Below are 12837 nucleotides of genomic sequence, written 5' to 3'. Positions count from 1 at the left end.
AGCTACCCAGAACTTCACAAACACCTCCTGTGATGCTGGGGCGGCTTCAGACAGCAGAAAATGCTGGCACGATACTACCACTCTAGCTATACAACACCAGCACTATACACAACACACTGGTTCCTAGGTGCTGCTTCCAATTTAATGTATTATCTATTAGAGGAATGTACCCCTGGCAGGGGTGGGGCAGTGGCATACCATTTCAAAGAAAGCCATTTTTGGCATAATGGACTTTTGAAGGCCTCTGAGATCTATAAAAGCAGTCCTACTCCTGAGCCAACCTTTACAATAGGAGACTTCATGGAGAGTCCTCTTTCGACATAATGGCCCCCAAGCGGTGGAACAGCGTATACCATGTCATCTCTTCCCTATGCTACCACCACATCTTTCTGAAAGCCCTATAAAAGCTTGAAGTTCATGAAAAGAGACAAGGGCCTCATTAGAAATCTGGCGGTGCTGGGGTAAAAGGCGGTCATTCTGTTACTGCCACTGTACTGTACTACAAGGTTTGGCGGTAAGGTGGAAGATTTACCTTCAGCAAAAATCTGGTAAATCCACGTCCCCGTTCACTCCTATTGACCGTAAAAATGACCCCACTCCCCCGCCCACCTTGACACAACACATAGGGCCTCATTACACGGATGGCGTTAGGGATTTACCGGTACCGGTAAAATACCGGTACCAGTAAATCCCTACCGCCTTACTACGAGGTCCCTTAGCGGGTTGGGGGATTTAACGCCTGCTTTTTGCAGGCGTTAAAATCCAACCCGCTAAGGGACCTCGGAGCTAATTACGGCACTGCAAAATTGCGGTGCCCTAATTAGCGCCTTCCCCATTCCCATAGAGCCCTATAGGGCAGAAATGGGAATGGGGAAGGGCAATGGCGGAAGGGGGATTTACCGCCCCTCCAACCTTGGAATGGGGCGGTAAATCCCCTTTCTGCCAAGGCGGTACCGGTATTTTACCGGCATGAGCCATGGCGCTAATAGCGCCATGGCTCACCGCCTTCCGTGTAATGAGGCCCATAATCTCGTCGTAAGCCCACAGGACCGAGTGGCATTAACGGTATACGATTTTGCCCGTAAATGGCCAGATTTACGCCAATTTACCTCCAAGCTTGTAATGAGGCCCAACAAAATCGTATCACACAGCACAGAACAAGGTGCCACAATGACACACAAATCCAACCTAATGGTCTAGTTCAATGGAGAAAAATGAAGCTATCACAGAAGAAAATAAGATGCTGCAAGTCCCTGCCCTCGAAGTCAACAACCAGCACCCGGCCCACCAAAGATGAACTCAAATGCCAGAAACAGCAACGGAAAACAAGAACACCGGTCAAAGTCTAGAACCCACACTAAGTGAAGCCCAACGCCACAAGGGTTCCACAAGTCACCTTGGCGCTCAGCTCAGAACTTACTATCCCTTTCTTCCAAAAGAGTACAGCTCGGTTAGCGTCATCCTGAAAACTAAAATTAACGCCCCACCATAACCCACACCAATATATTCGGCAGTGTACCAGCCAAGACAAGCTCCGCCCTCTTCATTTTGCAACACACTGACTAAGTACTCATTCACCAAAACATACCCTGACTCTGACTTCCATCATCTCACCCTACTGCCAACACCAACCTGCCCAACTGTAGGCAATGAGGGTCTATATTACCCAGCAACACCACTAACAGAAAACCCAAACACACTCTACATAGTCCCACTGGCACTCTGGCCATGGCTGCGGCCAGCTGGCCACCAACATCCATTGGTACCGACTGGCCTCATGGACCAAGCACACCACCAAGCGTGCCACGGCAACTCACAACCTGCCCATACCGCCCAATCTAGCAACCGGCTCTGCTCTTGCTACGCTGATTTACACTCGCAAGGACATCCTACCGTGTATCACTTGCTTATAGCACGACTCATATCATCACCACTCGCCTCTTCCACAGGCGCTCTGTTAGTCCTGTGGGGCTCTATGGTAAGGAATGTGTTAGGGTGCAGCATGACGTGCATGGGTCGGCTCTTGATGCATTTGAGAACATTGGACTGCTTCATTATCATTTACCAGGGCCTTGAAGGCAGGGAACCTGATGGGTTTTCAGGATATCCCTCATTAATATCCATGAGCAAAAGGTTGCATACATTTAGAATCATTGTATACAAATTTATCTCATGAATATTAATGAGGGGTATCCTGAAAATCCGACATGGATCCGACACCCGAGGCCTGGAGTTAGACAACCCTGATTTTTAGGCTGTAGTGAGATCAGTCCTTATTCACTTTGACACACAACACAGTGATATGTTTTGCTGTGCTGTTATTCTCTATATTACGCTGCTCTGCAGTATTCATTACTTGTGTTGTGTGAATGAGACCACTGGCCCAAGACTGCTACCTGGGACACTGTTAGGGACATGTGACGTGTTATGCAAGGTATGCAATGGTATTCTGTGACTAACATCTAACTCTCCTTACCCTTAACAACACTCTTGCAACACTGCACTAAGCGCTCACAGCAGGCATTATGCAGATCAAGCAACCACCCACTCACCAATGACATCCTCTACTCCTTCTAACACACCACACTGTTTACACTAACCCACATGCAAGGAATGGCCTGCCGCACACGAACACCAAATGACAATGGGTTGACACACCAAACACACACCCTACCCTCACTTGCACACAGGCAATATATGAACACCACAACATAGACAACATCTAACACACACGGCTCAGGCTCAACCACACACAAGCAACAATAATGACCAACCTGCCTCCAACAGCCAATCAAACTGCAATCTCTGGCTTGATGCCTCTGCTACCACTAACTGGCCTACGATCCCGCCCTTTCGTGCATGATCCAAAGCGTCAGAGTGTGATAGCAAATCTGCACTATATCAAACACAGTAACATATAATTATAGCAGCTTCACTATCCCCAATGACCTATATTGAGTCCCCCCTTATCAAACCACCTTATTTTTTTTCAACACATTTTATTAAGCATTTTCACGAAGTACATCAACAAGGCTAACAGACACAAGTACAGACAAGTCCAAAAAAATCAATGGGTGCCGAAGTCTTTTTTAAAGAAACCCATCTATTTTTCCGTTCCAAACTTCTGACCCCTGACTCCTTGTGCATCAGCCCTCTGGATTTTTTGAGGGCTAACGGATACAAGTGAGGTCAAAATGGAGGAAAGCGGTGTGCTCTGCCTACCTGTGGTGCACTGGTTGCCTTGACCGGCAATACTCACCCGGACATTACTGGGATGAAGACCTCCCGGGTGCTGTGACATGTACTGCGCCAGGTCAGTTTGCTGGAGACAGAAATGAGACATGGGGTTTAAGTCATCGCTAAACCAGCCGGCGCAGAAGCTTAGAAGAAGTCATTTTGGCGAACAATCTCTTAATGAATATGCAACCTTTGCTATTACTATTATTATTATTTATTTATTTGTTTTGATTCTAAAATAATCTTTACAAAAACCTTTGTAGGCCTGGCTGATGGGGCACATTGCCATATTTTAACATTTCCAACAAGCACACTACTACCCTCTGATCTCGGGCCCAGGTCCCCCTCCCCTGCCAGTTGCACACCTGTACTGCCTCCCTGGCAACTCCCGCACTTGGGGACTGTTTCTGTATCCCTGCAGTCCCCTACCAGCACGTGAAACCTGATGTCTGCACTTATCCTTGCACTTGCCACCAGCTGGCCGCACTTTTTATGTATTGATTTATTTATTTATTGCTTTATTTATTCTATTATTTTTACTGTCAATCCCATGTATTTGTTAAGATAGGCGTCTCGTGGGCGCTGAATACCTGAACTTCCAGTTGATGGTCGTGGTGAAGTAGCCAGGCTGTCCGACTGATGGTTGCTGAATGTGTAACGCGAGGAACCAGCTCAACACCCACCCTGAATTCAAACAAGGTCAGTGGTGAACCGGCTCCCAACGCCACGGATGCGCACTTCCCTGATTTGCGTGACGTCGGGACAGTGCAAGCACTGACAGGGAAGGCGGATCTTGACTGGATGGAAAATCCACAGCAGGATACAACAGCTAGGCTCCAGAAGTAACAGTAGACTGATGAAGAGAGCTGAAGATGGCAGATCCAGTGGATGGATAAGTAGGCAAAGAACTCCAGAGAAGGCAAGAGGCCAGGCACAGAACCAACAGGCAAGGAGGCAGGAGGGACTAGGAACCCTGGGGCAGAACAAGGAAAAGAGCTGGAAGGCAAGAAGGGAGCGGGAATAAGGAGGCCCAGGGAATCTACTGTCAAGAAAGGAAGGAGGCAAGAGCTACCAGAGGCAGACAAGGTAAGGAACACCAGCAGGGAAGGACAAGGAACAAGAGGCTGGCAAGGCTGAACAGGTGCTACTCAAGAGTAACACAGGCGAGGATGCGATCAGGAAACAAACCGCGTTGAGACGCGGTTTGTTCAAACAAACTGGCCCTTAATATAGGGCAGGCAGCACCCGGGAGGCTTGGAACGCAATCCGTGCTGTCCCCGGGTGCTGACGCGCCCAAAACGAGGCTTGGGAAGCAAGCTTGCAACTTTCCAAGCGCTCTGTGGACGGCACATGCGCGGAGGGCGAAACACGGCCTTCCGCGCCTGCGCGAACCACACGAACGGGAAAACCCGGAAGCGGCATGAGCCGCAGATGACCGAGGTCTCCCCAATCTGTATCGCGGGTAGATGCGCCAAGACGGGAAGCGCCGGGACCTGCAGATGCGCCCCGCACCCCAGGTAAGTGGCATGACACTATGTCCCCTCCCAGAAAGGCCAGGGGCCCCAGGTTTCCAAGGGAATCGGAGGTAGAAATTGCGAACCAGACGGGGAGCGTGCACAAAACTGCATGGTTCCCAGGTGCGATCACAGGCAGAGTAACCCTTCCAGTCCACCAAGTACTGAAGTACTCCCCGTCGTATGCGCGAATCACAGATCTACTGTACTTCAAATTCGGGCACTCCACGGACATCTACAGAGGCAGGACGGGAAAAAGATCGCTGGAATGTGTCAACCACGTAAGGCTTCAAAAGGGAGACATGGAATACAGGATGAACCCGCCAGGACTGTGGCAACTGTAGGCGAAATGCTACAGAGGACAAACGCTTAGTAACCTTGAATGGGCCAAAATAACGGGGAGCTAGTTTGGTAGGTAGATTACGCACTGGCAGATTCTTAGAGGATAACCAGACTAAATCTCCCACATGGATAATTGGTTCAGGAGTGCGCCCTTTATCAGCCTGTTGTTTCATGTGCACCTGTGCCTCTGCAAGAGTTCTGTGTGCCAACAAGTGTTGCTTTTGGATGGTGACGACCAGATGATCAGCAGATGGAACTGCACTGGGTGGTACAGGATGAAAAGGCACCAATTTTGGATGTTGACCAAAAGAACAGAAAAACGGACTGAGTCCGGTAGCGGAATGTTCTGTATTGTTATAAGAGGCTTCAGCAAGAACCAGATGTGTCTTCCAATTGGTCTGAGTGGCATTAGCAAAGCACCGAAGGTAGTGCTCCAAGGTTTGGTTCGTTCTCTCAGTCTGGCCGTTAGTGTGTGGATGATAACCCGAACTCAAGGCTCTGTGAATGCCTAGATGATTACACAACTGACGCCAGAAAGAGGATAGAAACTGGGATCCACGATCGGATATGATCTTTTCTGGTACTCCATGTAGCTTGTAAATTTCCTGGAAGAACGCCAAAGCCATCTGGGATGCCGTGGGTATTCTGGGAAATGGGACAAAATGGGCTGTCTTGGTGAAACAGTCTACAACCACCATGATGCAGGTACATCCACCAGATGGAGGAAGGTCAACAATGAAATCTGTGGCAATGGTATGCCATGGGTAGGGAGGTATCTCTGTGGGATGAAGTAACCCCAATGGTCTTTTCCTTGGGGTCTTGGTCTGGGCACACACAGGACAGCTCTTGACATACCGCTCAATTTCTTCGGCCCAACCTGGCCACCAGAATATCCTGGATATTAGTTCTTGGGTTGCCTTTATGCCACGATGTCCACCCACTCGGGAATCATGGAACCCGTGAAGTACTTGAGTCCGAAGAGAGACAGTGGGTATATATAATCTGTTCCGATAAAAAAGCAACCCATTGCGTTCAGTGATCTGTGGTTGTTTCAAGAGGCTTGTCCGAGCTGGATCTGTTATGGTGTCCTGTACAATCGTCTGAAGATGAGATGAGAGCGTAAGTAGAAAATGCTTCGGAGAGATCAGTGGCTTGTTACTACAGTCACTCTTAACGTCTTCTTCCAAAGAACGGGATAAAGCATCAGCCTTCAAGTTTTGAGCACAGGGAATGTAAGTTATGTGAAAGTCGTAGTGAGAGAAAAAGAAGGCCCATCGGGCTTGGCGAGAGGTACGGCACTGAAGAGAACGTAAATACTGTAAATTGCGATGGTCAGTACGAACTTCCACCGAATGCCGTCCCCCGAGGAGATGATGCCTCCATTCTTCAAATGCTGCTTTTATGGCCAACAGCTCCTTCTCAATCACGGCATAGTTCCGTTCACTAGGAGTGAGTTTACGGGAGAAATAAGCCACAGGATGTTCCATGCCGGATTCGGATTGCTTCTGTAAGAGAACAGCACCAACAGCGAAGTTGGAAGCGTCTGCTTCTACGATGTATGGAATCTCGTCATTGGGGTGACACAGAATGGGTGCTGTGCTGAAGGCTTTTTTCAAGGTGTCAAAGGCCATGGTGGCCTGCGAATCCCAAAGAAAAGGTACTCTACTGCTGGTTAGTCGAGTTAAAGGAGTCGTTAGTTGTGAGAAATGGGGTATGAACTGCCGATAGAAATTGGCGAACCCTAAAAACCGTTGCAGGGACTTTAAATCGAGAGGTTGGTTCCAGTCCTGAATGGCTTGTACCTTAGTGGGATCCATGAAGATGCCTGATCCACTGATCACATAACCCAAAAACTCCATGCTTTCCTTGTGAAAAGAACACTTCTCTGCTTTTGCGTACAGTTGATTCTGGGACAACCGTCGAAGAACCTCTCGGACGTGTTCCACATGTTGTTCCTGGGTAACAGAGAAAACGAGGATATCATCCAGATACACCCAAACTGAGATGCCAATCAGGTCACTAAAAATGTTATCCATAAAGCGCTGGAAGACGGCCGGGGCATTACACACACCGAATGGCATTACCCGATATTCGTAATGCCCGAATGGAGTCTTGAAGGCCGTCTTCCATTCATCGCCTTCCTTTATCCGGATCAGATGATAGGCTCCACGGAGATCTAACTTGGTGAAGACTTGGGCTGTTCGAAGTGATTCCATGATATTCCGGATCAAGGGCAGTGGGTATCTGTCTTTTCGCGTGATGTCGTTCAATTGGCGGTAGTCTATACAAGGACGTAAAGTACCTTCCTTTTTCTTCACAAAGAATAAAGGAAAACCAGCAGGGGATTTCGAAGAAACTATGTATCCCTTCTTGATGCAGTCATCCAAATATTCCTGTAAGACCTGTTTCTCGGTTAAGGACAAGGCATACACCTTCCCATGAGGTATTACCGAACCTGGTATCAAATCAATGGAACAATCGAATGTTCTGTGAGGTGGTAGAGGTATATCCTCTGGCTCGGAGAAGACCATCCGAAATTCGTCGTACACTTGAGGGATTGGGAACAATGAGCAAAGACCAGGTGGACTATTACTTCTTGCAAGAGGTGTGGAGATGACGATGTTCTGAGGCCTGCCAGGCAAGCAACAATTCTGGAGGCAATGAGCGGAAGCAAAAACCGAAGTGCGTGCTTCCCAATCGATAGTTGGTTTGTGGCATAGCAACCATGGTAAGCCCAAAACTACTGAATATGAAGGTGATTTGATGACGTCCAGGGCGATTCTTTCACCATGTTCCTTGATCTGGATAAATAGACCCATGGTATGTTGACGTATCGGCCCTGAGGATAAAGGAGTCCCATCAATCACCTCCACGGGCAGAACATCTTTCCGAGAAAACAGAGGTATTACATGCCTTGCTGCGAAGGTTTCATTGATGTAATTACCAGAAGCTCCACAGTCCAATAAGCCGAGAGCTTTCACCTCTTTGTCTAACCATGTCAGTTTGATCTCCAAAACCCACAAGACAGCAGGTTGCATGGGCTGAAACAAGGAGCAGGGGCCGGAAAGGACTGAAAGTGAAGGGAGACCTGTCGTTGCCTTTCCTCTAGACGACAGGTCTTCTAGTTTTCCGACTTCCTTTGGGGGCGTAAAGGACAGGTACCCAAGTAATGGCCGGCGGCTCCACAGTACATACATAATCTTAGACTTCTTCGACGTTTTCGTTCTGCTTCTGATAACGGACCCCTCACCGCGCCCAACTGCATGGATTCTGGACCGGAGTCCGAAGACCCTGGAATCCCGGTAGACGTGTTTGTGGGTCTGGGTAACAGCCTCTCTGCTCGACGTCTCTCTCCTCTTCTTTCTGTCAGTCTGTGATCAATCCGCAAAACCTGTTCCACGAGTTGCTGAAGGGTGTCGGGCTCAGGAATGTGTAATAATTCATCTTTATATTCTTCTCTCAATCCCCGACGAAACAGAGTCTTTTGGGTTACTTCAGGCCACTGGGAATCGGTGGCCAATTGTCGGAAGCGACCAATATAGGCTATTATGTCCATGGCTCCTTGTTTGAGGTCCATCAATTGATTCTGTGCCGCAGAAGCTAGATTGGGTGATTGAAAAACCACTAGGAACGCTTTTTCGAACGCTGCAAAGTCGTTGAGAATGGGACTATTGGCAGCCACCAAAGGCGCCGCCCAAGCAAGTGCGTTCCCAGTCAAATTACCCAGAATATACCCAATCTTGGCTTTGTCTGAGTTAAAATAGGAGGACCTGAAGAGGAAGTGTATTCTACAATGATTACAGAACTCGGCCACACGTCTTGAATCTCCATCGAATTTGATAGGTGCGGTATGGGCCATTGCACCCTCGCCCTGAGGTGTAGTCCCGGTACCTTGTGCCACCATCTGTCTTAGACCAATGTTCTCTTGATGGAGTGCAGTCATCTCGGCTCGAAGGGCCCGCATCTCTTCCCGGAGTTCCTGGACTTCATCCATCTCAGAGTCAGAAGGTAGGCGTCTCAATCTGTTAAGATAGGCGTCTCGTGGGCGCTGAATACCTGAACTTCCAGTTGATGGGCGTGGTGAAGTAGCCAGGCTGTCCGACTGATGGTTGCTGAATGTGTAACGCGAGGAACCAGCTCAACACCCACCCTGAATTCAAACAAGGTCAGTGGTGAACCGGCTCCCAACGCCACGGATGCGCACTTCCCTGATTTGCGTGACGTCGGGACAGTGCAAGCACTGACAGGGAAGGCGGATCTTGACTGGATGGAAAATCCACAGCAGGATACAACAGCTAGGCTCCAGAAGTAACAGTAGACTGATGAAGAGAGCTGAAGATGGCAGATCCAGTGGATGGATAAGTAGGCAAAGAACTCCAGAGAAGGCAAGAGGCCAGGCACAGAACCAACAGGCAAGGAGGCAGGAGGGACTAGGAACCCTGGGGCAGAACAAGGAAAAGAGCTGGAAGGCAGGAAGGGAGCGGGAATAAGGAGGCCCAGGGAATCTACTGTCAAGAAAGGAAGGAGGCAAGAACTACCAGAGGCAGACAAGGTAAGGAACACCAGCAGGGAAGGACAAGGAACAAGAGGCTGGCAAGGCTGAACAGGTGCTACTCAAGAGTAACACAGGCGAGGACGCGATCAGGAAACAAACTGGCCCTTAATATAGGGCAGGCAGCACCTGGGAGGCTTGGAACGCAATCCGTGCTGTCCCCGGGTGATGACGCGCCCAAAACGAGGCTTGGGAAGCAAGCTTGCAACTTTCCGAGCGCTCTGTGGACGGCGCATGCGCGGAGGGCGAAACACGGCCTTCCGCGCCTGCGCGAACCACGCGAACGGGAAAACCCGGAAGCGGCATGAGCCGCAGATGACCGAGGTCTCCCCAACCTGAATCGCGGGTAGATGCGCCAAGACGGGAAGCGCCGGGACCTGCAGATGCGCCCCGCACCCCAGGTAAGTGGCATGACAGTATTGCACTGCCTCCTCCACCTCTCCTCCCACACTTTTCCCCTTCCCTCCTCCCCTGCACTTGTGCGATCTCAATGTCACCTTGCCTAGTAAGACCGGTGTCTCTGAGGCCTCATTACACGGATGGCGGTAAGGGATTAACGGCACCGGTAAGGGCACCGGTGCCGGTAATCCCCTACCGCCCTACTACAAGGTCCCTCAGCGGGTCCCGTCCTTAATGTGTGGTCAGACCACACGTTAAGGAAGGGACCCGCTGAGGGACTTCAGAGCAGCTCTTTCCCCATTCCCATTGAGCCCTAAGGGGGCTGAAATGGGAATGGGGAATGGTATTTGGCATGGGGACTTACCGGGTCCCCAAGGCTCGGAATGACCCGGTAAGTCCCCATACCGCCAACCCGGACCCAGAAGGCGGTAAGGGGTAGCCATGGTGCTAATAGCACCATGGCTGCCGCCTACCGTGTAATGAGGCCCTCTGTCTTTCCTCTGTTCCCGCTCCCGTGCCTCGTCACACCTTGAAACACCTGTGTATAGGCGCGTTATAAATGCCATATCATATCACATCATGGATACATTGAATTGTAAACCAATATAAATAGAGTGCAACTGTTGTTCCTCCAGTATGTGTGGAGGACAGTGTAGACTGGCCCTGCTACAAGTAAAGTCTACCTGAATTTGGAGCATATTCCCTGATTAGCGTGCTATCTCCTTGACCCTCCATGTGACACCCCCATTTCTCTCTTGGGAATTATAGTTTATGCGGCTCGCTACTGTCCTTTTCTTTTTAAGTCTGTGTGTAGGCCCTGCCACTGGTGTAGCTTTCTCCACTGGCCACTGCAACTCAAGAGGCTGTGTCTTGTCCCTCAAAAACATATGGTTATGCTCTCCAAACCTGGCCACCGACTTCCAGGAACAAGACCTCACCATATTCCTGAGATTAAAAGCAGCGGCCCAAAAACAGGGAACCATCTTGTTCCCTGAATGTTGTCGCATCTCGGCTCTGGAATCGGTATCAGGTAATAATGTCCACATACATAATGTCCCCATACATAATGTCTCCGGGAAAAGCCATTAGCGACATTATATATGGTGACATTATGTATGGGGACGGGTTGCGGGGATGTCCCCTGCTCCCCTTGTAAAACAAAAAAAAGATATTTAGGGGTTGCTGTGGTGTCCTTCGCATGTTCAATGTAATAATATCTCTGCAAAAAACTGCGACTTTTTTGTTGTCAGGAGACATTTTAAATAATAAATGGAACCGTGGAATGGCTGTGCCAATGGTACAGTAGGCAACAATGTAGGTGAGCAGGCAGGAAATAAGACGAAGATGCGATTTATTAAGATCTTGGTACTATACACCAATGCTGACTTCAATTTTCTTGGGTATTTCGTCGTCCATGCACAAGCTCAAATATTGACACGATTACGACAATCTGAGAACATAATACAGGGACAGGAAATACTGCATTTTAGGCTGCACAGCAGACCATGTTGTTCCTTTTTTGGAAGCTAACATTTTCAAGCAGAGAGATACAGTGGTATTCCCAGAGAATTGCCAAAAGACCAGTGCTTCTCAAGGCCACAGGCAAGAACTTAGGGCACACCGTACGAAGAGACATCTTGCCACTGTCCCCTACAATAGGGGTAGATTAGATTTTATTTCTGGCCAAAATGGCACTCCTGGCAATTCTGTGCTGAAAGCGTATGACGCAGCTGCCTAGAGTTACCTTATTGGAGCACTGGTCCCGGCGCTTCGGAAAGGCATGCAGAACCTAAGCAAAGTCACCAATGCTGCCCCACCACCAGCTCTGCTCCCAATATGGACCTCAGGCCGTACTCCGGATTCTACGATTTTGGGATTCCCCACACCACTCACCACATACTCAAAGACGAAGGTCAGGGACTCGCGGGTATGGATGATGTCGTGCAGGAGCACCACGTTCGCGTGCTTCAGGCCCTTCAGGAGAGAACCTAAAAAAACAGATTTCCTTACAATAGGTTATTGGCAACTTGTATGACATTTCAATATTTAGCTAAAAAGTGCACTTTATTTCTAACATTTCTCTGTGGGTTTCTTCAAAGGCGCTTTTACCCCTGAATGCCAGGTATGTCGCAGATTTACCACCAACAAGGCACAGCATGCAGATCTCCCATTCATGGAATCAACTGAGGGTAAAGGGCTGATGTGGCAAGTGAGCAGCCGTGCCATCATTCCACACATTAGCACCCGGCGTGAGGGGGAGCAGCCAATCAGGTTCCCGCAGATCTCAGGCTGAAACCGCTGATCTCCGCCCACGTTCCACTGAACCCACAGGCTGCCTCCCCCTCCCTGGACCGCCATCTTCTCCCCACGCTCCTTTCCTGTTCATTTTTAAATATTCCCATCCCCCTCTCCGCAGCCCGACTTACCTGCTTCGCTCAGGCCTTTAACTCGGGCTTTCAGGCCGTTACACCCTCCTCCCCCAGTGTAGCCCATGCAACGGGTTGCGAATGCCATATGAATATTGGGAGTTCCATACTTAGGTATCCATGGGCACCCTGCACCAAGCCTGTGGAAGTACTGGATCCTGGAAGGGTTTGTTTGTTCGTTTTCTTATTTGTACTGCACACCAGAGTCGTGGGTATCACGGCGCATAGCATAAGATAATTCACAGCTTAGTTACACATCAAGGTCAAACAATAAAAATAAAAAAAAAAGGGGTGAGCCAACTGAGAGATCTTGTAGTGGTCAGTGGGAAATACTGTCCATATGAGCATCTCCTCAGGACTGCAAAAT

The 12837-nt window shown here is 49.3% G+C and overlaps 1 protein-coding gene across 1 annotated transcript in view; it reads right to left on the bottom strand.

Annotated features, from left to right (window-relative positions):
* Positions 1 to 12837, bottom strand: part of CDK15 (cyclin dependent kinase 15) — a 504364-nt gene that overhangs the window by 265395 nt on the left and 226132 nt on the right. Inside the window, exons 5-6 of the mRNA XM_069615506.1 lie at positions 11938 to 12032; positions 3260 to 3322 (exon numbers count right to left, since the gene is read on the bottom strand). Coding sequence (XP_069471607.1) covers positions 3260 to 3322; positions 11938 to 12032 — 158 coding nt within the window. The remainder of the gene's footprint in view (positions 1 to 3259; positions 3323 to 11937; positions 12033 to 12837) is intronic.

Source organism: Ambystoma mexicanum, chromosome 9, assembly GCF_040938575.1.
Source record: "Ambystoma mexicanum isolate Mex_15411 chromosome 9, UKY_AmexF1_1, whole genome shotgun sequence".
Classification (NCBI taxonomy): domain Eukaryota; kingdom Metazoa; phylum Chordata; class Amphibia; order Caudata; family Ambystomatidae; genus Ambystoma; species Ambystoma mexicanum.
Note: the sequence above shows the minus strand (reverse complement) of the source record. Positions and strands in the feature narration are given on the sequence as shown.